The sequence below is a fragment of the Polypterus senegalus genome, chromosome 8, assembly GCF_016835505.1.
Source record: "Polypterus senegalus isolate Bchr_013 chromosome 8, ASM1683550v1, whole genome shotgun sequence".
Classification (NCBI taxonomy): domain Eukaryota; kingdom Metazoa; phylum Chordata; class Cladistia; order Polypteriformes; family Polypteridae; genus Polypterus; species Polypterus senegalus.
In genome coordinates, this window is record NC_053161.1 from 88,628,465 (window position 1) to 88,655,278 (window position 26,814).

Consider the following 26,814-nt stretch of genomic DNA (forward strand, 5'->3'; position numbering starts at 1 on the left):
TATATATATATATATATATATATATATATATATATATATATATATATATATATACTGTATATCTTCCAATAGTAGCCTCGGCGTTTATTCAAAAAATTATTCGGATGGCCCGGCGTTTAAAAGAGACCGGCGGTTGTTGGAAACAGGCTATTATTCGCCTCACAGACAGCATGGTGATGGGTAAACAGGGTTCATTTGGCAGTAAAATACGTTATGGTACCGTATTTACGGTCACAAAATGTAGGCAACAACACCGGATGAACATTTCAGGATTTAATGAAATTATCAGTACGGTCTTATTAAAGCAGTATACAGTACGGTACTACCGTAATCATGAAAAACAGGTACGGTAGACGTCAACTTTCTTGCCAATGATGCCACCAGCACTGTCCTGCACCAGTCCGAATTTCGCACAAAAGTGCTCATCAACCCGACAAGTCCCCTGCGGAACATAAGGAAATGCAATGCATATATGTATACATTACGACATGAGACTGGATAAGATACAATAAAGTACAGTACTTACCATCTACTCGTCGTCTGAATAGGTAATGATTGCTTCGTTATTTGCGAGTTCTTCTTCATCTTCCCCTTCTTGTGATGGCAATACAGGTACTCCCATTGCTTGTTGTTGCGCAGTAATGTTTTATCAGGATTAACGTGTCGAAGATGGCATTTTCATGTTCTTCCCGTCACCTCTGCCTTCTCTGTTGGGTTATGATTGACGTGGAGACGAAAGAGCAAAATGTACACAAAGAAATTTCTTTTTGACTTTCTTGCTTCCTTGATAGCATCCGACGACAAAACATTTTTGACACGAAAAGGTACTTACTGTATGATTCACTGCAGGAGGACGGTAGCCCAGGTGGTACGAAAAGAGGATTAGTGTACAAAAAAGGTGGTGGGTCATTGGAGATCGGCGTTTACTACAGACCGGCACTTAGAGGAGACCGGCTACTATTAGAGACCGGCGTCTATTTGTCGCGACATCTCTTCAAACCCGGCGTTTATTGGAAACGGCCGTCAATAAGAAGCCGGCCACTACTAGAAGATATACGGTATATATAATATATATAGGGTGGTCCAGATCTAATTATGCAGATCCAGATCGTGCGGATGACTTTCATTTATGCGGGGACAATTCCAGACGATTCTTCATGAAGTCAGTTCGCACAATTTTCAATGGTCCGGGATTTTTCGCGTGAATTTTTATGTAACAAACTTAATAAGTTATAGTGTAATGAAAATTGCATAATTAGATCTGGACCACCCTATATATATATATATATATATATATATATATATATATATATATATATATATATATATATATATATATATATATATATATATAAATAACCCAATACCTATCTTTTGGTGGTTATTCAGTGTTTATGTTAGTGATGTCCCATCTATTGAACCTTATTTTGTGATGCATGCTCTAATAAAGTGCAATGCATTTTTCATTCCAACAGATGGTGCATGAAAACATTAGCACTACTATTGAAAGACCTACAGTAATGTTTCATCTAACCTAACCACCCAAAGGAAATGAGGTATCTGCTTGTGTCCACCAGGTGGTCCATTGCTCCTGTCATTTTGCACGTTATTTAAAGTTGTCCCTAAACAGCCTGTCCTCTCTTTATTTCACAGGTGATTGAGGGGAAAAGGGTGAAACAGTACGATTCCATTCAAAAGCTCCTCAATGAAACCAGCGTTTTAAAACAGGCAATGAGTGCTGCGGATCGAGTTAAGCTTTTCCCACTACACAGGCGAAACTCCAGCAAACGCTGGCCAAAAATTATGGCGTTAGAAGAAGAAGCAGAAGAGGATGTCCAGGAAACGAGACTGTGAACAGCATGTCGCCTAATGATCACACAACGGCGATTGTGTCTCACCTTCTCACGAAATATCACTGAAATGTGTTGGGAGCTTGTGGCATCATGTTGACTTAAACAACATTCACACACTATGTATATTTTTAGATTTGTAAGATGGACATTTTTATCCAGACTTCCCATCAGCCTGCTAGGCTCGCTTCTGCAAAGATGGCTGTGTTTCTTACCCCACTGTTGCAGGGTCTCATTATACTGGGTAATCAGAAAATGTTCAAATGTAATATCTCTTAAAACATGGAAAAAAACTCAATCACCTGTTCAAAAGAATGTGTAGAAACCGAAACATTTAATATCATATGATACCCGAAACTTGTCTGTGTGAGTGTTGTCTGCAATTCCAATAGAGGAGGTGCTTCTAATCCTTTCCCACGGAGGCTGGTGCAACGGTTGTCCTGGTCCTTCTCCACCATTTTCCTGGGAAAACGTGATTTCACTGTTTCTTTTTCCTGAACAAACACCACTTCAGTATGTGTGGCGGCAGTGTAGCGATACTCTGCATCTGAAGTCACTGCGTTGGCTGACGTCGGCTGTTAAGTGGGTTGGAAATGTTACATTGGATGTTTCAGATGATCTGCTGGTGGTTCACCTCAAGTTGCTACTTTTTTTTTTTCACTCTCTGCTTACATCAAAATAAAGTGAGCTTTACATGCAACTACCACTCTTTTAAGCTTTAAAATTCCATACTTCTTTTTCAATGACGCAGTGTTTAGAAGAAAAAGAGATGGTAATCATCTTCTTGTTTTCTAGTGAACAATAAAGAACCTTTAATGTATTTCACTGTAATAACGTAAACACTTTAAATTCATCTGTGGTACGAAATTCACATGAGTTCTTCACCCCCTTCGGTGTTATTCACAGTCAGTTGTTTTGGAGGTCCTTCATGGCCACAGTGACGCCAGAATGTTTAATAACACTTGAACTTATTTAACGCCCCAGGAGAATTCATATTGTTTATGGACTGGAGAATTGATCTTTGGCCTAGAATTGTAACTTTTCTTTCAGGTTTTTTTTTTTTAGCCAGGAACAAAGCTTATAATGTAGAAAAACAACTATTTTTAAAATTTGTAAGAAAAGAAAGAATATCAACAAAACAGATATTACTCTATGCAAACAAAAAAAGGAATGTTTTATTTAATATAGATACTACAAAATGATATTTGAAATATTTACTTGCAATTAATCCAGATGTGTGTTTGAAATCTGCAATCTGTTTTTACTTTGGTGTTTTAAGTGTTCTCTTTTCTTACTTTTCTATGGATGTACTTTACTTTTTTAATACACTGCCTGTACATTTACTTCAATATATGTATTTTTTTGTTTTACGGAATAGCTGTTTACCACAAAAATGTTATGAAACAAAGTTTATTTTCATCTTGTCACTTGAGTTTACAGAATCGAGTATGTAACCACTTCAAACCTGAAATCTCACGCCCAGTCTTCCATTTAATACAGTACTTTTAAATGTGGGCAGAAAGAGCAAGCGGTTTTATATTTTAACAATAAAATATACGTAACTTCAATGACTTGTGTCATTTTATGTTGAACCACACCAAGCACAAATACAGGAAAGCGCGTTCCTGCTCATCACTTACATCGTGCTTTGCACTGTGTGGATATAAGAAGAGCAACGCCACCTACAGGAGGCTTTCTGGGGTCCACCTCCCTGCCTGTTAATGCTAGGTGTCTAAGTGTACCCCTGGTGTCCGAGTGGCTCTTTTCTGGATGCCCTGAGATTAAGTTACACTGAAGAAGTAAATGTGAGCGTGACGAAGGAGGGCTGGGATGCTACAATACTGAGACAATATGTGTGGCGTGTAAGATAGGAAAACATGAACCATGAAATGAAAACTAGGAGAAACAGAAGACCTGTGACTACTGGCAATCTGGCCTAACATGCATTACTGTGAAAAAATTACTGGGAGCAATAACAAAAGAAAAAATGGAAAAGCGCAAATTCACAAGCTTTGTTCCAATTGGTTAAGACTAGGGAGCTAGTGCAACAATAATATACTGGCGCTTTATTATAAAGCATCAGGCTTTAGATGCGGACGCAGAATGCAACATCACTCACCTTCCCTAAAGCTTCTGAGAAGAATGAAGACATAATGCAAATGGCCACACAACTGGCTTCAGCACAGAAAACACGAGGTGGTGGTTTGAGGAGCTTTTAGCACATTAGGTGACGTGAAAAGTTGAATCTGTCAAGGATTTAAACAGAACTAGCAATTCGGATAGTGAATTATGTGGACAGGCAGATGCACTCCAGCCTCATCATTACAGACAGAACCAGGCAGAAATTGGCAGACCAAATCAATAAATAATATTGAATAAATGAAAGGTTTGACACAATGCAAGCAAAAATAGGAGCCTCTGATAAACACAATGAATTACAATCACGAGAAGGGCTTGACTTTGGGGATTTAGTGGTCTCGTCAATGTCCGCCTGACAAAATGGGTCCATAAAATGGAGGGGACGCTGAGCATTCTAATTCCCTTAATACTGTTGTTTCTCGTCCTTCCCACGATTAAGCTCTTAAACCTTTCACATATTGTTTCAAGAAAGGAAGCAGAAGGAATGCTAGTGGGAAAGCATTCATCTGCGGCAACTAATGTCAGAACCACGTCACCAGTTCCTTTATTCCTGAAGGCCACATGCTGTGAGGTTTACACCATCTACCGTATAAAATAAACTTCTCCATGGCTACTCCGCTGAAGCTTTTTGATGTTTTCGCTGCCACTCTGCCATGGCATGAACGGATAACACATTATTTTAGATAAACGCTCATGGCTTGACCTTTGCTGCTGTAATGTGCAGTTTCGAAAACGTCATAAAACATGAGGCATCCATGCAGCAGGTACATGTGGATAATTAAAATGTTTATTATGGCTTACATTTGAAAGAAAATGTCTTGTGTTTGCAATTACGCTACTTATTGCCACATTCCATTCACTTTGAAACAAGTGAAAATTGATGAACCTAGATCTCCATATTACAAACATATGTGCAATATTGTTTCCTGTTTTGCCCCCCCGACACCCCCTCCCACTTCTTTTACTGTACAAATGTAATGCCACTAACACCACGCTATATAACATTTTAAATTCTTATTTACACATTTGGTAAAACCCTGATTAATAACAGCATTTGAAACAATCTTAACACTTCAATATTGGTAAATATCTCAATAGCAAAAACGGTCTGTTTTGTCACTTTGACCCAAAACATTTTTACCTGAAAGGCAAGAGCTGGTTAAGCACTTTTGATTTTTATTTATTTCAATACTTTGTATATAATATTCTATGGTCCCCAATACACAATGTAATACAGTGTACCAAATACATTAACAAGAACAGTTACAAAGGCTGTAATAATTCTACTTTACAACATGGAGACAAATTAAAAATTGTCTATATAAAGATTTAAGAAGTTTACTTGTTTTCATGCAAACCACTGTGCAGATTCCACGACTCATCTGGTGAGTTATTATTTATTTCTAATTGCCTTGTATTGCTGCTGCTGCTGCTGCTGCCGCTGCTGCCACCTCTGCTCCGCAGGTCAGTGTGCTGGGCATTTTTGTTCATCGGTACGGGCAGAAAGGATTTTAATCTTCCGGACCCTGATTCACTTGTCCTTTTATTGCTGCTTAACATCCCAGGTGCATCGGTGTTCGCAAAACAGCCACCGACCTGTAAAGAAGGGAAAAGCTCCGTCAGACAGCAGGAGCCAGAAGGTCTGCTTTTAAAGTCGCCAAAGTGGACGGTCAGGAAACACGGGAGGGACACAAAGCCTTCACACCAGAAGAACAATCAAGTCACTCACTCATTTACACTACCTATTACTGTTATTAATCTTATTTTTTTATTTTTAATTCCAACCTCCTGGAACGTCAGCAGATTAACAAATGTGGATTTACCACCGGCTCTAATTTTCAGGAGATGTTGACCAAGCAGATAAGAATCACAACGTTTAGCAGTAAATAAAGAGCCAACAGTCAATGTGCCTGCTTTTTAAGCACCTGAAAATTAAATTTCTAGCAGGCAGCTTAACATGCCTCAGCATAAAATAAAGAAATTGAAAAATAGGAACAGAAAATCAGAGCAAAGAAAAAGGTATGCACATATTAAAGTACAAAGGTAAGGAACAAAATGGAAGGTGTAAGCATAAATGATTTCTAAACTGAAATCATCTAATTATTCAATCTGGAATCTAAGAAGCTGTTACATTTACTGCTAATGAATACTTTAATTATACAGTATATATAAAAGTTACGGTTAATAAGATCTTAAGGTGTCCAACTTAAATGTACTTGAACACACCTCTTTGTCCACTGTGTTATTAGCAGTGGCGTTTCTACATTAAAGGTCAGTAGCCCACAGCTCTAGTGTCAACGACTAGGAGTCCCAAAAGCAGTTCCAAATATCACCAGCTAGTAATAAGGGCAAACGCAGTCAGTTAGTCATTTTCTAACCTGCTTTGTCCTGAACAGGATTGTGGAGGGTGCTGGAGCCCATCCCAGCTAGCATAGGGTACAAGGGAGGAATAAACACTGGATAGGGCACCAGTCCATCACAGGGCACACACATCAGAGCCAGTTTAGCATTGCCAATCCACCTAATCTGCATGTTTTTGGATTGTGGGAGGAAAGCTGTGCAGACACGGGGAGAACATGCAGACTCCATACAGGGAGGACCTGGGACATGAACCCTGGTCCCATTACTGTGAGGCAGTAGTGCTGCCACCATGCCACCCAGGGCAAACAGGCTACTGGAGCCCTTCAATCCAAGATCTGCATCATGGGGGCTATGGCCTATTCATGAGGGTAATTCCACACCAGACCAGGGGGTGGCGAAGTGTGCTAATCGTTTATCTCTTTCCACTGCAGACCAGTTACGGGAAATTCCGCCTGGCCCTGGATGACTTCACATCTGGTCCCAATGACATCACTTCCTCTGCCTTGCTTTAAAGCCATCATCTTTACCTCACCCAGGCAATTCTGTTTTGGACTCCAATCTGTACACGACCGTACTATGTATTTATCAACTTTTTTCAGCCGGGTTCAAGTATACGGGGGGGCTTCCCCAAACCATTTTGTGGCTCTTTTGTCGTTCTTTCACTATATATATATATATATATATATATATATATATACACACACATATACTGCATTGAATTCTGCATTTACTGCAGCACTGATGAATTGTACATAAAAATTGTAATGTTTTAAAAGAAACCTTGAAGTTTTAAATTGCATTGCTTACACTATAAAAGTTTAAAAGGAATTTCAGAGGAAGTAAACACATGCTTTTTATTGTTTTATTTAGTTTTGTACTTCTAATACACAACAGGATAGAAGTCACCAGTGGGCTGTTAGCCTACCTTCAGCTGTAATGGATTAGCCGTCAGGTCGTTATCAACATGAACTGAGAACTGCTGAGAAGAGCCGGAGGGCATAATCAAGTCATTCTTAAAATGAACAATCTGAAAAACAGAACACACACCAGTAACCAGTCAAATGACTGACCTGCTTACCACATTAATTTCTCTTCATATTCTTAGGCAGTATACCAAAAATGCATGTCTCAAATCATCAAGTGAGATTTGCTATTCTGCACAAAATGAATTGAATTCACACCCCTGATCTGCTTTTGCCAGCCTGGCTGTTAAACCTGGTAAACTTCAAGGCATCCAACTTGGGTCTGGCAAACTGATGAACTGTGATAATAATTACACATACCGTAGATTAATATGGGTCACATTCACCTCCTGCATGATACTACCAATCACCAATCTTTAAGGTTCTTCTTAATTCTGGAACAACTTTGGATTAACCATTACTGATACTGCTTTTTACATAACTATTTGTTATAGCTTGTCACATAACAACATATTCCATGTTAAGTTAAAAAGCAGACCATCTTGAATGGCAGTCAAGGAGGACGAGGAGGAGGAGGTGAGGAGCATGCACTGATACAGTGCATTGCTGCACAAGGCACATGACAAACTACGTCAGGGTTCCAAATTAGGCCCCAAGTGCAGCCATGCAACGGAGTGTACTTCCATTGCACCTACCAGCAAGTTATCAACCAAGTTATTCTGTTAGCACATCACTCATGTTACTCATACAAGCTGATATCATGTTAATTGACACTTTGTATGTGGTTTTCTAGCTGCACAGATAGATCTTTTAGAAAGATTTACATCTAAAATATATGTAAACTATTTTAGGGTAAGAAAATTTGCTCTGAAATTAGCAAACATTTTCTATTCCATCTTCCCTTTTCCAAACTGCATTCCAGAACGGATGAAAGGACATAAGAAATCTGACAAATGAGAGCAAACCATTCAGTCCATCAAGCCTGTTTGTTTAGCTAATAGCTAAGCTGTCCCAATATCTCATCCAGGTTCTTCTTAAAGGCTGTCCAGGTTTCTGTTTCAACTACATGTCTCGGTAATTTGTTCCAGGGTCCCACAACTCTTTGCACAAAGAAGCTTCATTGCTTCAGTTTTAATCGCATTTCCTCTTAATTTTCACTGATGTCCTTGAGTATGTGATTCACCCTTAAACCAAAAGCATGTTGCTTTATCCACTTTATCGAGGCCTTTGAGGAAAGCCTTGAAACACAAGTCTGTGTTGTAACTTGGATAGCATGAAAATTGGCCAGCATCTGGACTTAAGGCTGAATTCTCTGCAAATGAGGGCATTGCTAAAATAGACAAAGTAACGCCTCTAAAGGTTTTGCAAAGACAAGGAGACACTCTGAAGCAAAACCAACCTGTGCTAGCTGTGAACTCTGAGCTCTAGAAAGACCAGCAACTGCCATGGGTGTTTTTGGCCATCAGAACTGGACTGTTGCACAGACAGGATAAGAACTCCCTTCTTTTAGAACCTCTCATGCCTTGTGGTTGGTATGCATTACTTTTGTACTAGCTTGTTCTCAAAGCTTTGTCTCCATACATGAAAACCAACAAGACAGCACAAAATAGTTTGGAGGAGGAGATGTTTCTGAATACCACAAGATAGCTGCTTGCTGCTGGACAAGTCTCACCTTCCCAAAGAAGTCATGACGCTCAAGGCAAGAGACACCAGGGAAAGTCGCATACTATAAATGATTTGAACAGGAACATAAATAACAAGCTGGTTAACTTTGCAGAAGAAACCAAGATATGTGCACTAGCAGATAATCTAGAATCTGTTGGATCATTACAGAGGGTCTTGAACAGCGAACAGGCTTTGGCAGATTTTTGGCACATGAAATTTAATGTCAGTAAATGCAAAGAATTAAGAAGTAAAAATGTTCAATTTAATGTTTCAGTTTAAGCAAAACAAGAGGAGACATGACTGAAGTGTTAAAAATTATGAAGGGAATCAGTACAGTGGATCGAGACTATAATTTTAAAATGAGTTCATCAAGAACATGGGGACACAGTTGGAAACTAGTTAAGAGTAAATTTCGCACAAACATTAGGAAGTTTTTCTTTACACAAAGAACGATAGACACTTGGAATAAGCTACCAAGTACTGTGGTAGACAGTAAGACTTTAGGAATTTTCAAAATTTGACTTGATGTTTTTTTGGAAGAAATAAGTGGATAGGACTGGCAGCTTTATTGGGCTGAATGGCCTGTTCTACATGTTTCTAATTGTCTATATTGAGCCAAGGAACTGGACAGGCCACTTCATCTAGCAGGCTTACTGTATCAAGGACAAGCACCCATGGGTCAGGATATTCAACACAGTTCATCAGGTGTCTTCACTGAAGCCAGATTTTCAAGAAATAGCTTTAGACCGCAAAATACCAGCTGTTGGAGTGAAAGTCAACAGCCAACTTAAGTACTTATATATTTGACTGCTTTTGACAAATAATGTCAGGAATGTGTCATTAATTTGTTTACTATGTTTGTTTTTGTTTCCCTGGGTTAATCATCTTCATCTATTCCTATTTATTGTCACTTTGGAGAGAACTGGTTGTTACAATGCTGTACTGTTGACATACGACCCATGATATATAAGACTGCTAAGTAAGTGTCTGAAAAATGTTTTTCTTGTTATCTTTAATGTAAACATACAGCACAGTGCAGCATACCTTGGTTATGTCTGGCTCAGACTTGCTGGAACACATACTCTGAAGTTCTTGCATCAAGTCATTTTCATCATCAGAACAAACAGAGAAACTCTGATCCAGTCTTGAAACTCTTGTCAGGTCAAAATCTAGAGATCTATGAAACAAGAAAAAAGATTATTCTTATAGGACTTTTTTATCTCTTACAATTTACATGATTTTATTTGGTACTGAATTTTTCTATCCATACATCCACTTCATGAACTTGCTTACTACACTATGGATTGTGAAGGATCCAAACCTTTTCCATTTTACCAGTAGCAAGGCATGGCCTGCATGACACGCCTGTAACTAATCCATACTGCCTCATACTGAGCCATCATCTAGCCACTTCGAATTAGCCTAACACACACACCATTGCAGCACAACCACACTGTTCAATCATCCTCAGTAGCAAAGATAAAAACATGTATTAAAACAAAAGTAAAACATAAATAAAAAGACATTTTTGAAATGAATTTTAACATGGTTTAACAAACTTCACACATTTCATATGACTAAGTTTCAATTAATAGTGCAGAATGCATGTTAGAAAACATACGGCTTCCATCTGGATTCTGGCTTGTCCAAAAAAGCTGACATTGCCCGTCTGCTTTTTAATGCAACACCATAGGCTTCCTAACAGTCCACAGAACTCCAGGACAGAAACCAGCTTTTTACATTACAAAGACTGAATGGCTAATGTGGGTAGAGGTCTGATATTCCTCAAGGAGCAAAAAGAAAAAGGTACTCACACTTGCTAAACTGCATGAATAAAGTGAAATGAAACTGAATAAACCTCAGCTCAGCCATGCAAACCCACTTTCCTGAAGGGACACTTAAGAGACGCATACTGCAAGTTTGGGTGCTACACTACGGGCCTAAAAGAAATATTCTGAAAACACAATAAGTGAACAGATCAGCTGCAGAGTGAAAGAGAGGTCTGCTGAATGCATGCCCTATATGGCAAGCAGAATTAACATTTAGAGATATCTCAAAATAAATTTGAGCTATCTTAAAATGTAATTTACTTGTTAAGATATCTGAAACTCGCTTCGAGATATCTTAAAATAATTTCCTGCACATTTTAAGATATCTTCAATACATTTTCAAATATCTCAAAATAATTGTGTCTGTATTTCAAGATATCTCAAATGAATTTTCAGATATCTTAAATTGACCTTTCATGCATTTTAAGATATCTGAAATGCATTTCAAGATATCTCAAAATCATTTCCTGTAAAACTGCGTATTATTTCAATGGGACTTCTTGTTTATTATAAGATATCTAAAAATGTATTTGAGATGTCTTGAAATGAGCAGGAAGTGATGTTGAGATATCTAAAAATGTATTTCAGATATCTTAAATTGCATTGTAAATATCTGAAAAAGGTATTGAGATATCTTGAAATAATTGAGTGTCCTTTTAAAGATATCTTGAAATACAATTGGAGATATCTTGAAATACATTGTTAGATATCTGAAATGGAGCAGAGACCCATTTTAAGATATCATGAAATTAATTTGAGATATCTAAAAATGTATTTTAGATATCTCAAACAACAGTGAATTTTAAGTTATCTTAAATGTTTTTTGAGATATCTTAATTATTTTTTGAGATATCCTAAAATAACTTCCCAATCATTTTAAGATATCTCAAATTCATTTTGAGATATCTCGAAATCGACAGGAAGTCCCATTGAAAGAATAGGAAATGTTACAAGAAGTGATTTTGAGATATCTCGAAATGTATTTGCGATATCTTAAAATGCACAGGAACCTATTTCAAGATATCTCGAATTGCATTTAAGATATCTTAAAATGCATTTCAGATATTTCAAAATGTACAGCATATCATTTCAAGATATCTTGAAATCTATTTAAGATATCATAAAATGCTTTTTAGATATCTTAAAATAGATGCATTTTTAGATATCTGTAATACAATTTGAGATATCTAAAATGCATTTCCAGATATCTTAAAATACATTACATTGAGATATCTCTAAATGTTAATTCGGCTTGCCATATGCCCTATGAACATTTAAGATAACACTGAGATGATCAGTACCAGAAAATACAGAGAAAGTTTAATAAAGTATAAGAAGTGGAGAGCTTTCAGATGTTCAGGTTCTCTGTATCAACCACACTTGCCTGGTCTAAGAACTTCTACATAGAGGATAGGGATGGGTGGTATGGCCAAAAATGTATATCATGGTTATGACAGATATCATGGTATAATCTATGTGCATATACTTTTCAGACTGAATCCTGTTTAGGTGCTTCTGTTAGCCCAGTTGCATAGGGCGGTTCGAATGTGAAGCTTCTATTCATGAGGAGCAATGTAATCAACTAAAGTAACAATAAAAATAATACTACATTTTATTTATATACCAACTTTCTCATGCTCAAAGCGCTTCAAAGAAGCCCAATATGGACAACAAGGAAAAAGCAAAACAAAATTAAATATACATCGGAAGATCCCAGAGTCCGGTGGGAAAAGGATCTCTTACATAACATTTCAGAAAAAGATTGGAAGGCAGCCATGCACAGAATTCACTCCAGCTCCATATGCACAAAGCATTCAATTATTCAACTTAAAATTTTTATCTAGAAAATCTATCTTGTTTAAAATTGTCTAAAATATTTCCAGGGCAAGATCCAACCTGCAAACGTTGCAATCAAGCTCCAGTCTCACTAGGCCACATGTTTTGGGCCTGCACCAAATTAACATCATCCTGGACAAACATCTTTAAATGCCTATCAGACTGCCTAGGTGCCACAATCCCTCCTAACCCATTAACAGCTGTGTTTGGTGTACTGCCAGATGGGTTTAAAGTGGAAAAGGACAAGCAAACTGTAATTGCCTTTACTACACTATTGACATGGTGATGGACGGCCGGCATTTCAGTCCGGCTGGAACGTCCCTGAAAAGAAGAAAACAGCCTTTTCAGGGCACTACATGGCAGCTCCCCTGGATGGAAATGGTTCCTTGGATTCCCACAGGGCAGCATGGGACATGGAGTTCATCTCTTCAGCCCTATTGGGTGCCACCAGGGGGAGCTCACCAAGAACCCGGGGACTATTACGGTTACGCCAACCCGGAAGTGCTTCGGGGTCATGAGGACGAAAGCCCACAGTACTTCTGGGACACTTGATGAAGAAAGATGTGGCGTTGACGCTGAGAAGAAATACTTCTGGGTCATGGACTTTAAAAGGACTGTGGGAAACCCCAGCAGATCGAGCCGGAGTTAGGTGGTAGAGGACGGAGCTGCTGGGAGTGGAGGATTACTGTGTTGATTATTATTATTGATTGAGAATTGTGGATTGTGTGGTGCTTTGTGCACTTTATTTGGAGGATATTATTATTAAATCTTCTTGTGCTTTCACATGTGTGTCTGGTGGGTTCAACGGGGCAACAGCGCCTCTAGCGTCAACAGCATGTAGACTTATCTTGCTCAACTAGAAGAATTCTAACTCTCCTCTTTTAAGTCAGTGGGTAACTGATGTTATATACTATCTGAAACTAGAAAAAATCTAATTCTCCCTTAGGGGATCTGTACAAAACTTTTTTAAAACCTGACAGGATCTAATCAATAGCGTTTTAGAATAAATATTTATATTGGGGAGAAGGACTCCTTTCCCTCTTTACTACTCTCAAAAGTTTTTACTCTGGTTGTTGGCCTTTCTCTCTTTCTCATGGGTGAGGAGTGTAATGAATTTAATTTTGTTAAGTTTGACTTGATTGCATGGAATGTTACATGCGTTAAATAAATTTAATTAAAGATAAAAAATACACATTGGATACAAAACAACATCAATAAAGATATGTAGAAAACATAAAGTCTTGAATTAGAATAACAGACAATAAACCATAATATAACTACAAAAATATGAATACTACAATAAAAGCTTGAACAAATAACATAATTTTTGATAGAAATGCAAATTATCCTGGGCACCTGGACAGAGAGGAAAGCTGAAAAACGGGTCAGAATGTCAGGGTAAATTAAATGTTTTCCTGAATAAATTAGTTTGAAGTTGTTGTTTAAAAGAATTATTGGAGTCAGCTGATCTAATTAATCAAATTAATTTTAAAATACCTTTATTGTGCAAAATAAAAAAATAAGAACTAATCAAGAAATAAATAAACATATATGGCACATACTATTAAAATGACACATCATTTTTGAAACTGGGTACTGTATATTCTGTAATGTACAAAATAAAACAAGATTGACAATAAAAAATAAATATTCAAAGAGCTATTCTTCCCAATTCATTTGGCTCCCCTTTTGAACAAAAACAAGCAATCCTGACTAGACTTTAATATTGCCTTTCAAAACATCTTTATGAACATGAATAGAGTTATATAAAGACAAGCCAGACAAGACATTTCCATTGTCTAAAAGCTGCTTCAGCAGACGCTATTAAACCAAGTCCTACAATACAGCCTACTAAAGACAGCTATCATACTTGTCACATGACTGATATGTAGTCTTTCTAAAGAAATTGGTGTTGGTAGAGAATTTTTTAAAAAGAGATACTAACTAAGAATAATCATTATTTGCATGAGACAAAATGTCTGCTACTCCATTGCTTTCACACTTTGAACTTATACAACATTTCAACATACATGGATCAAAAGATGTAAAAATAATGCTTAATGTTGCCTACTTACAACTTTATACTTAATTCCTCCTATTTTTTTTTAATTCTGTGGTGCTCCACTTCCTTTGGTGTTCTAAGTATGTGCTTATTTTGCTTAATAGTTAATCCAGGGTTATTGTATCTTCCGTGGAACAAATAACCAGTACTGTATTTTCTCAGCGTTTTACCGGCTTCTTCAATGATTACAGAAGTTGGGGAACAGCCCTTTATAAAGTATGAAGGCGTGATCAAATCTAAAAATAATTTCAGAATGTGAAAGGGGGCAGGTAAGAGGGTGATTAGAGGGGTCCTCTTCAAAGTCCAAATTTCTAATTGTAAACAGTTTCAGACGCGTGATGAGAGAAGAGAATTGTGGTTGTGCAGCACAAGAAGTGCCGGATGTGTCAGAAGGTAATGGAGCATCCACTCCCCACCATGTGCTGTCTTTTTTGTGACAAGTAACAAAGGTGGCTGCTTGCTGTCTTTCTCTGCAATAAAAATTTCTACCGGTATCTCATTTGTACTGGTATGTCGCACACCCCTACCCTAATAGAGGATAACATCCAACACACGAAAGAATGACAAAATGTATGGTTTATCTCTGTTGATCCAGTGCTTCGAGTTGTGCTAATACATATGCTGCCTTGGGGCCTGGACAACTTGCCATCATCGAGGGGAAACTGAATCCCCATTCTGACTTTTATTTAAATAGCTTCTGTATGCTGGAATTTTCTGTTCCCACCCTTTACTCCAAATGATTTCAAACTGTGTGGATCACGTTTGTTTGTAATTCACAAGGATTTGTATTTTTGTATTTTTGCTTTATACTAAAAAGTCTCTTCAGTTGTATTCTTTTTAATCTAGTTTTTCTATAGAATTTGCTCTTCTAGTTGTATGAAAATAGAGCAAAATAATAAATGCTAAAGAATCAAATGCAAATAAAAACTGATACTTAAGAGGAGCTGTTACATCACTATGCTCATTAAAGAGTAATGGCATAAATAATCAAAATATTTCAAAATAAATCTCTTCACTTCAGTCTCCCTCCACTTATCTTGACAGAGACTTCACTGGTAATATGCCATGTATACCTCAACTTCTTCTAACCCATCCTAGGAAATTCTTGACGCTCCCTGGCTAGTTAAGAGATGTGACCCTTTCACCATGTCTGAGGTCTTCACCTATCAACAGAGCCAGAACCAGAAGGGAGGCATGCAAGGCTCATTCTTACTACATGCCCAAGCCAAATCACTGGCGCCTCTCAACCCAGCCAAGCAGCGATCCTCATCCTGTCATAGAGAGCAAAATCTTAAAAAGCAGGGTAAGTAAAATAGAGGCATTTCTGGGTACATCTTGCCTGAAAAAGGGGCCTTAGCCCCATTTTGCAATCTGTTCAGTTAGCCAATAAAAGGTTTAATTTTGCTTGACTTCTCTTTGGATACAAAAAAATACCAATTCAGTAGAACAATTGACTAAATAAAAATAGAAATTACAAAATACTTGTAAAAGACTCTTTAGTAGAAACTGGTTTGAAAACAAAACCTGAGAATTTCTAGGACTTAAATAAAATATGCTTGTCCAGGTTGCAAAATTATGTCCAGCTTTTCCTATTGCAATTTTAAATCCAACATTTGAATTTCAACCAATTTATCTAAAAGCTTTAGGTTAATGGTTTGCATGATTCTAACTTTAAAATCCATCCATCCATCCATATTCTAACCCGCTATATCCTAACTACAGGGTCATGGGGGTCTACTGGAGCCAATCCCAGCCAACACAGGGCACAAGGCAGGAACCAATCCTGAGCAGGGTGCCAACCCACCGCAGCTAACTTTAAAAGCTCAAGTGAAACAAAAACCAGCATTTCTAACCAGCAAATCCAGGCTGTGCATCTACTGACCAGAAACCTTAATTTGCTGCCTTTGATGCCACTGGCATAGGAGAATCATGGCCACAAATAATAATAAAGCCATATTCATCAACTAGAAAGAAACTAAGAAGTTCCTGAGCTTACAAAATTACAGGACAGACTTCATTTGCTTCTGTGGGTTATAAGACTGAACAAAAATACAAAAAAAATCTATTTTTCAAATACATTTATATATACATAAATGTTTTATATATAGTGTTACATATATGTATAAACATTTTTTTTTCTTGACAGTGTTAACAAGTCAAGTTCACAATGTGGCTACAGTACCATCAGGCAATCTTTTCTATTCTTGTTTGTAATGAGTCTTTGCTGACCTCTACTGGATTTTTGAACTTAGTGTACTTTAACACTACAGTATATGGATTTAAAAATAAACAGTTCTTTCTCTTTGAAAAGACCCCTTTCTCACAAATATCATATCAAGTTTCAATCTTATATCTACTTTTTTGAATGTGAAGAAATTTCTATTGAAATACAATGCCGGCACTTTAAGGGGGAACAGGAATTACAGTAAGGTAAAGCCCAATGCTCGGCTTCCACCCCGGGCTCTATAACCCAAAATCCAACCCAACTCTGCTGCATATAAATTGAGAGCTACAACAAAAGAACAAAGAGGCCCATGAGGACAAGCAAATGAGGGAAAAACATAGCACCATCCCTCTTAAGAAGTAGAAGAGCAAAGATCAGGGTTGCATTCAGGACCAAGGGACATCTGTGCTCAGACACGCTGTACATCCCTCTATTTAAAAAGAGCCAGATTGATCTTTACCAATGAAAACTCCAAAGAGATCAGATTAATAAAGGAAGAGAGAAAGACAAAAAAGAATCAGAGGATTTCCACTGACAGGCAAGGGCAACTCATGACACCTTCTTCATTGAGAATTGATACTAAGCGTACCTGAAGTATAAAAAAAAATGTGCTTTTTCTCAAACTCACAAAAGGGAAGGATAAACACAGTCAAAATGCAATAATAAAATAACCGGAACCCTAGAGCCACTCTGTGCCATCCTATTTATGGGTACAAATCCCCCTTGTCAATCTGGTAGCCTCCTTACTTACATTACCAACCAAGCAATCCTTTCTCTGGAAACAAACCATAGGCTGGCCACTTTTACCCATGATTATGACCTAGTCCCAGTTCTTCTCTCCACTAGAATTTCAACTAGACCTTTGCCACAAGATTGATTTAAACTTCCTGCTGGGGCCATTTCCATTCAAGTAATGTAATCCCTTCTGGGGACAGGGTTGCCGTAATTTTGGTGCAGAGGCACCATGGTAGAAGTCCCTTGTGTCCCTGAGCCTTTAGTTGCTCTTAAAGAGCCTGGGCTTTCAGGACACAGCCATGCTACTCAGTCTATTAAAAGGAGAACACCGTGCCATAACCTAAGTGTGTCCAGTAGCAACAAGGGTAATGACTGCACAGGGCGACAATGGTTTTAAGTAGGACGAAACCAGGAGACTTAAGGTGGTAGAAATAGTGAGTGACGATCAATGCTGGGAGAACTTGATACAAATAAACAATGACCTGGATGCAAATGTCTCAGTTTGAAGATTTGCTCTGTGGCAAACTGCTGGTAGTGAGTCGAAACCTGTGATCTCTGGCTCAGACATTAGCGCTTATCAGCGTGAGCTAAACAGAGAAGTCCATCAATCAACTACACAGAGGTCATCTCTGAACACTGTGAGTGGCGTGTCTCCTGGTGACATCAGCTGATCTCTCTCTGCACAGTGTCACAACTACAGTAAGACAAAATCATAAGTCGAGAGTCATAGTGAGAGAGTTAAATACCAGAATATCACAGTAGCCTAAACCAAAACACAAGAAATAAATCAAATTCGAAGCACAGAAAAAATTTATAGTCAATGAGATCTTAAAAATTGTGATGCTTGAGTTTCAAGTACTGAATCAGTCACAAACTCAGAGAGTAAAGGAGTGAATGATGCTGGGCTTTATACTATCACATGTCGCACACTCCTGGATGTCTTGCCTAGCAACAACCTTGCAGCCCTGCATTGCAAGCAACAAGTATCTACAGTGCAACAAAATGGTACCTTGGGAAGACATATTTCAAAAAATAAAAAACAAACAGTTCCAACCATTAAAGTCCTTGACCTCCTTAACCCCAAATTATTTTAAAACTCCAATTGTTATTACAGGCAAAGGAAAAGACTGTAAAAAAGAATATACAGCTAAAAATAAAAACAAAAACCAATTCATGACTCCAGGAAGCCTTATGTTCTCTTTGTTCTCTCTTTGTTGTGTCGGTTTCTTCTGTTTGAGTCAGGCAATAGTGGGTTGCCTACATTCCTCTATCAGGCATCTCTTTCGTTATATCACCTGTACAGGAGTCCAGCAAATGTAAACTCTCTACCAGCTCCTGTGTTTCTACACCAGCATGTGCAGGACCTCTACCACTGCCAGTGTTGTTTCAACTCTTATTTGAGTTAGACAGGAAACTTTACGCCACCCATCTGATGTCCTACCCCGGTAAACTCTTGAAGGTTCGACACTCACTCAAAACATTCATTCCTGTATAACTAGTATCTCTTATCAGAGAAGCCCATGAATACATCTGAGTAGAAATATTAATTATTCATATCTTATAGAGTGTATTAAATGTGTCTGTTTACTTTTCTTTTAATTAAATATATAATAAATTTTGATGAGACCAGGCTATTAAGCCCAGCATATCTTGTCACACTTAAAGTCACAGCATGTGCTACCACAATCAGGCTATTCAACAGCAGTGAAAGAAACAAAATTCTCACACTATTATTTATGACTGAGTGACAATAAGAGCCATGTAGTCCCATCCCAGTTTTGAAAACCACAAATTTATTGCGTTAATAAACTGGAAACTGGGAACAATGTCTGTCCTTCAAATGGGCCATTCACATCGGAGTCACCAACTGATATTACACAGCCTCAAAGTCACAGAAGAAACTCACATGAACACAGAGAAAACCTGGAATGTCTGTTGAAATCAAACAGGGACACAGGACACCAATGGAGAAAAAATGAAAACCCATGCATTAGCAATGATTACCGAGAAATACTGTTAGGTCAATAAGTACAATGGTACCTCGGTATACGTCCGCTTTGGAATAAGTCCAACTTGGTATACATCCTGTTTGGACAGGAAAAATTTTGCTTGGTATACAACCTTTGTTTGGAATACGACTCGTGTGCTAGAACATCGCGCGCTACCCTTGTTTACCTCTCTCGAGACAAAGCCACGACTGCCCACGAGCATCAGTTGCTAGCATTCAGTAATCAACCTGCGCTATAACTCTCTGTGAATTTTCACTTTTGTGGTATAGCGGGTCCACAGCTTCTTTCAAAGGCCAGTTTTAAAATAAATAATCACCGCGTTCGCCACTTGGTGAGGGGGCGTGGTGGTTGTGTGGCTGAAGCTGTTCTCAGGGCGATTCATGATGTGGGCATTTCTCACCTAAGTGCACAGGTGACATCCGCATTCGTGATTGTTCCTGGGGCTGCTGATTTCAGCTGCCATGCCCTCTTGATAAATAGAAGCGCGAGTTGGCTAGATGGGGAGGAAAAAGAAAGAAAGAACAAGCGGACGTACGGAAGGTTGCAGGGGAGAAAGAGTGAGAGAGAGAGAGAGAGGCAGGCTCGCGTTGCAGCTGAACCAGGAGCCTGGATGTTGGGCCGACACCCGGGGAATAGTAGTAGTGGTCACTCCCGCTGAGTGATCATGGAGCGGGATTGACCGGAAGGAGGTTGCTGTGGATCCCAAGATCGGAGAGGTGAACTGAACAGCTGAAGTAGGCAGAGTGAAGGTCAGCTGCAAGTAGGGCGACTCCCCTGTTGAGAAGCCCAGAGGGGGGAAGCAGGGGGGCCGCAGGTAAGAAGGTGTTTTTTTTTTTTTAAAGAATGCTTCCTGCTGTATTTTAACCTTGTTGTTTTTAAGAAGACTTTTTTTCTATTGTTTTTAACCTCCACATTTCACTTCTGATTTTATGGATTTATTTATTGGAACTGTGGACACTGTACTTTAATTTGAACACCTTGTTTTGTTGATTGTTTTAATAAAAGCACTTTGCACTTTTTTACCATCCCGTGCTTTGTTGTGCCTCACTGCTAAGCTCATCTGCAACATTACTGATGGTGTAGGGTTCAAGGGCTCCCGGACAGCAGATGGGAGCATACAGCAAACCCACATCGTCACAACGTGATTTTGTGTTTTTTCACGTAAATTTGAATTGATTGTTGAAAAGTAGCAAGGTGGCATGCGTATCCGGGACATGGCTGCTGCATATGCCTAGAACGACGGTATCTACAATTGTGAAAAACAAAGACGTTATTAAAAAGTAAAGTTAGGTTAAATTTTCATTTATTTCATCTAATTGCTTTTGTATTTATGTATTTTAGTATTAAGCAGTGTTTAAATTTTATACAACCCAATCAATGTATAATATGCCAATAACAATAGGATTTTTTTTTCATGGGAACGGATTAATCATTTTCCCATTATTTCTTATGGGAAAAATTTGTTTGGTATATGTCCTGTTTGGTATAAATTCAAGGACCTGGAACGGATTAAGAACGTATACCGAGGTACCACTGTATTTGGACTGTGACACAATTTTCATAATTTTGGCTCTATACACCTCCACGATAGATTTGAAATAAAGTAATCATTATGTGATTGAAGTGTAGACTTTCAGCTTTAATGTAAGGGGTTTGTCAAAAATATCATATGAGGCATTTAGGAATAACAGCCATTTTTCACCATAGCTGCCCTATTTCCAAAGGCTCAAAAATATTTGGACATTTGACTGACAAGCTGTTCCATAGCCAGTTGGGTACAGTTCCCTCATTATTTTATTAACTATTAAGTAGGAAGGAGGTCTAGAATTGATTCCAAGTGTGGAATTTGCATTTGGAAACCTTGCAATATGAGTTCCAAAGAGCTGTCCATAATTGGGGAGAGAAAACAAAACAAATCCTTGAGAGAGACAGCAGAAATACGAGGGGTGGTTAAATCAACCAAATCACAGAAAGGCCTGGACAACCATGGAAGACAACTGTACTAGATGATCAAAGAATTCTTTACTTGGTGAAGAAAAACCAATTCACGACACTTAGCCAAACTAAGAACACTCTCTGGGATGGTAGACCTATCATTGCTAAAGTCTACAGTCAACAGAAGATTTCACGAAAGGAAACCACAAAGTGCAAACCATTGGTAATCCTCAAGCATAGGAAGGACAGATTAGACTTTGCCTGAAAATATTAAAACAAAAACAGTCCAGTTCCAGAACAATTTTCTTTGGGCAAATTAAGCTAAAATATGTACCAGAATGATGGATAGAGAAGAATACACAGAAGGAACAGCTCATGATCTGTGGCATACCAGATCATCTAAGAAACATGGTTGAGGCAGTGCTATGGCATGGGCATGTGTAACTGCCAATGGAAGAGGGCATTCATTGATGGTATGACTGCTGGTAGAAGTAGCAGGATGAATTCTGAAGCATACAGCACTATTCTATCTGCTCAGATTCAGACAGATGCTGTAAAACATAACAGGGTGATGCTTCACAGTACAGATGGACAATGAGCCAAATTATACTGTGAAAATAAACCAAGTGCATATCAATGCAAAGTAGTGGAATTTTCTTCAATGTCCAAGTCAGTCAGCTGGCCTCATCCCAATTGGACATGCATTTCAATCGCTGAAGACAAAACTGATGACAGAAAGTCCAACAAACAAGCAGCAACTGAAGACAACTACAGTAAAGGCCTGGCAAAGTATCACTGGGGTGGAAACCCAGGACTTGGAGATGACCTTGGTTCCAGACTTAAGGCAGTCATTGACTATAAAGGATTTTCAACCAAATATTGAAAATGACTATTATATTTATGATAATGTTAGTTTGTCTAATTCTGAGCCCCTGAAAATGAGAGGGGCCATGTATAAAAATTGCTATCTTTTCTAAATATTTCATACAATGTTTTTGTTAAATAGTTTGAATTAATGCTGACCTTATGGACCTAATTGTATTTTGAGGAAGCAACTCTGAAGCTTAGAACCAAATTATCTATAAAAGGTAAGATCAATGCATAACTTGTTTATTAAATAAAAAAATAATGCAGAGTTGAAGTCTTCAGTTTTACAGTAATATTAAACTATTCTGTCTATACTGAATTGCAAATGACTAAAAGAGTATAAAAAAGATTAGGATCTCACTGGTGTGAATGAAGATTTGATCGGCTGAGGCTTCTCTCCAGTAAAGCGCCTGCAAAAAAAAAAATAGACAATTTCTACTTAGATCCATAGTATAATGTTTAAAAAACATTCCACCTTCCAAACCTAAGAAAACCTCATCATCATAGATTTTAAATCTATTTGGGTTGTTCTGTTATTGTACATTTCACTATAATATATTTATAAACATTCTATTGTTCTGTTTTATCAAGTTTAATTCAACAGTTTCTAAACCAATTTCTTTTCATGATATGTCTACTGGTGGCCAGTGTTTATGTCTGCAGTATTGGGCACATGGAGACAGCCAACCCTGGATAGATCAGTATTCAGTAACATGTCTGTGATGTGGGTGTAAATGGAAGAGCACCAAGATAGTGACCAGGCCAGGAGGGAAAACTAAAGTGAGAGCCACAAAACCTCCATGCCACTAAGAAATATTTTTTTGCTTTCCAGTCATTTCAAGGTGATTTCTTTAAAGTGAGCATCAATTAGTCTGCCATTACATATGGCTAGTCCAGGTATGAAAATTACAATGGAAAATATTCATCCATCCATCCAGTTCCACTTCCTGTCAAGCTGTTCATATGCATGCAGTGAAATTCTTACTTGCATGTCCAGCCAAACATGCACCATGGCACTATATTGGTGCTCAGGAGGAAAATACAAGGGCTCTACTGAGAATGCTGAAAGACAATCAGCCCAGAAGAGGACTACAGGCCAGTCCCAGAGATAGCACTATAAAATATTCATTACTATGGTTTACCTCGTGAGGTTAGGTAATATAAGCCGACTAGACCTTATTTTGTGGAAGAATGGTTTGGTCGTTGTGCTTCTTTGCCATAATCAAAACACAGAAGTCAATATGAAATTTAATAGGGCGACTGCTCAGAGAACATTTTATTAGAATTCTTCAGCTGTTATAATTTTCTGCAAACACATCTATGATGTTCTTCACAGTTTCTTAGCCCAGGCTGTACAGGACTCCTGAGATTTTTAGGACCTGGGGGTTGCTGGAGTCCAATGTTTAAAAGACAGATAAACGCAGGAGGCAAACTTTAAAAGAGACTTGTCAGCAATGTGCATTAGCAGATGTTTACTCATTGATAGACATCAGTTAATACATGTCATTAGTTCATTGTTTCCATCTTTTGTAGATCTGTTTATTATTTGTACTGTCAATTTCTTTTTTACATTCTTTTTTGTATTCCGGAGTACTGATTCATTTTTATTTGTAACTCTATTCTTTCACTATGTTAACTAATTGATGACTACTGTGTTTTTTCTATGGATTATATCATTGTTTATTCTTTTAAATACATTAGTATGATTTACACATCCTGCTTACATCCTTCTTTAGTAACAGTTAGCTGTTATTATAAACAGGCTTATATTTGTTGTGACAGTTTATTTTGATTGGGGTTCAACATGACCAGCGGCCTCCACATTTCCAATTTGTTTAAAATTTCAGATTTGTCATCATTTGAACCATTATCTCTCTTAACCTCTGCCATTGGTGATGGATACTGAGGAATATTTTCAAATTGAACCATTTTTAATGAAACTTAAGAATCTATCCAAGACATTGTAATGGTCTAGTATTCATGGTACATGTTACTACTGCATCTTATTGGAACGCACAGATAGCAAAACACTCAATTTAAAAAATCTAACATTAAGTTTGAATTGATTGGAGAATCATTATGTAATGTTTTGAATGAAATGCATTTTCATTTTCCACAATCTTTGTATTAAAACTTCGACCTTAGTGATTTTCTCCCTCATATACTTTGTTTCAATGAGGTTTGCATGTGGCTAATAGCTTTTTGGGTAAGGGCCAAGTCACAGATACCAATCCACAAAGCCACCTCTGCTTATGAATGGCTGTCTTAGCCCAGTGTGTGAGGTTTATTATTTTGTATTCCCATCACCTCTACTATAGCTTCAAGTCTCATCTGCAGTTATAAACATCTTACAGTGTTAGAAGGCACCAATATATATGTGTGAATGTCTGGTTTGAAAGAGGATACCAATTCTACACCCAACCATGTTATCTTATTCAAACTATTCTGACATACTGAGACAGGAGCACAAGAATCACCTTCTTTGTTTCCTCCATGTTTATTCCAGGACTGTGTAGTCTTCTTCCGAGGACTTGTGTTTGCCTTCCTCCAAGATCCAAGGTCTCTGCTCTTTTTATTATTGTTTTTACCATTTGTAATAACAGAGAGAGGAAAACTGACTCCTTGAAACTGGGCTAAATACTCATCCATATCTGTAAAAAAAACAAATACAATGTTTATCTAAATCAATCTTGTATTTTATTGGGGTATTTCAGTGACTCTTATTTTAAATTGGCTTGTTTATATAACATCTTGTGTGATTTTCACCTGTCTTGTTCTAAATGAGCAGCCATACAACACAGATGTTTGTGCAACTTTCACACTGTGACATCCATCATGTTTGTCTTTAGCCCATCTCAAGAGACACTCACACATATCCACTAAGTGACACTGGGCCAACAGGCCTAACATACACCCACCGTGTTTATGATGTCCTGTAGGAGAACAGCCCAAACCATCTGGACACAGAGAAAATGCGCAAAGGGAATCAAGGAACACTTACGATGCTGTCATGCATGTGCAAATGGGAGACGGTTTAAGAGCTTTGGTGGTGGTAATTCTCTGCCAATCCAGGGGTTGGTGCTGTGTGATAAAAGAAAGGAAGACTGACAGCTCTCTTCCACCAATGTCACTTCTGGGGTCCGCCCATCTGGACCAACCTCTTCTTGCCCTTACATGTCATAACCAGAAGAGTCACTATCTCTATTAGTCATCTAAGAGGACTCCAGTCTAAGTAAGACTCGATTTGTGTTTAACACATCCATCCTAACACTTTGATGTTGTCCTGTTTTTACATAAAATGAACAGGCCAAATCAACTATTCATATTAATTTTATACAGACTGTCTCCACGGATGACGTACTTCCCTCATTGGTGTAGCTGTCAATTTGAGAAAATGTGTGAAGAAATTCTGTACTGTGCTGTGCCATGTCAAAAAGTTTGCTGCTGACATGAGAAAATTTTCAATGGGCAAACTCTTTTGTGAGAAAAGGCCACTATAAAATTTTTATATTTGCAATCACAACCAACACAGGCTGTCTAGCGTCATTTGTTTAATTACAGGGAAAATACAATTCACATAATTTTTAGTTGGTGGCACAGTGGCAGAGTGGGTAGCACTGCTGCCTTACAGTTAGGAGACCCCGGGTCCTCGCTGCGTGGAGTTTGCATGTTCTCCCTGTGTCTTCGTGGGTTTCCTCCGGTTTTCTCCCGCAGACCAAAGACATGCAGGTTAGGTGCATTGGTGATCCTAAATTGTCCCTAGTGTGTGCTTGGGGAGTTTGTTTGCATGCCCTATGGTGGGCTGGCGCTCTGCCCGGGGTTTGTTTCCTGCCTTGTGCCCTGTGTTGGCTTGGATTGGCTCCAGCAGACCTACGTGACCCTGAAGTTAGGATATAACGGGTTGGATAATGGATGGATGGATCATTTTTAGTTACTAAATGGCCAACCATGATTAAATAAAGTATCTATCTATCTAAATATCTATCTAAATCAGTTAGAAATGAGCAGATCTGCTAGATTTAACATACAGAACATAAATACAAGTAAACACTGTTACTCAAAAAGTGATCAAATGAATAAATCATTTTGATGGCAATTAGTTGTTCAAATGTACCACTGTTATGAATTTCTAGCACATGTGATTCAGCAGAAGATTAAAATCTCTAACTCAAGTCTACTAGGTCACAATCAGAATAACTGAACGTGTTACTCTAAAATACATTTTGTTATTCTATTCTCTTCTTGTTTAGTTGCCTTTTATCATATGTAAGAAGATCGATGATCCTGTCTTGCTGAGGAAATTAAGAGTTCTCCATATCTAACTCTTCTAAGCACACTCTATTCAATACGCAATCTACAACACACACATCTAATTACTT

General features: G+C 38.0%; 2 protein-coding genes across 2 annotated transcripts in view; one reads left to right on the forward strand and one right to left on the reverse strand.

Moving 5' to 3' along the window:
- cftr (CF transmembrane conductance regulator) overlaps positions 1-3,144 on the forward strand; it is a 135,151-nt gene extending 132,007 nt beyond the window's left edge. The window contains exon 27 of the mRNA XM_039761403.1: positions 1,654-3,144. Coding sequence (XP_039617337.1) covers positions 1,654-1,854 — 201 coding nt within the window. The 3' untranslated portion in view covers positions 1,855-3,144. The remainder of the gene's footprint in view (positions 1-1,653) is intronic.
- Positions 3,145-4,754: 1,610 nt separating this feature from the next.
- Positions 4,755-26,814, reverse strand: part of cttnbp2 (cortactin binding protein 2) — a 247,184-nt gene continuing 225,124 nt past the window's right edge. The window contains exons 19-23 of the mRNA XM_039761402.1: positions 24,913-25,086; positions 22,797-22,845; positions 9,983-10,115; positions 7,276-7,377; positions 4,755-5,585 (exon numbers count right to left, since the gene is read on the reverse strand). Coding sequence (XP_039617336.1) covers positions 5,328-5,585; positions 7,276-7,377; positions 9,983-10,115; positions 22,797-22,845; positions 24,913-25,086 — 716 coding nt within the window. The 3' untranslated portion in view covers positions 4,755-5,327. The remainder of the gene's footprint in view (positions 5,586-7,275; positions 7,378-9,982; positions 10,116-22,796; positions 22,846-24,912; positions 25,087-26,814) is intronic.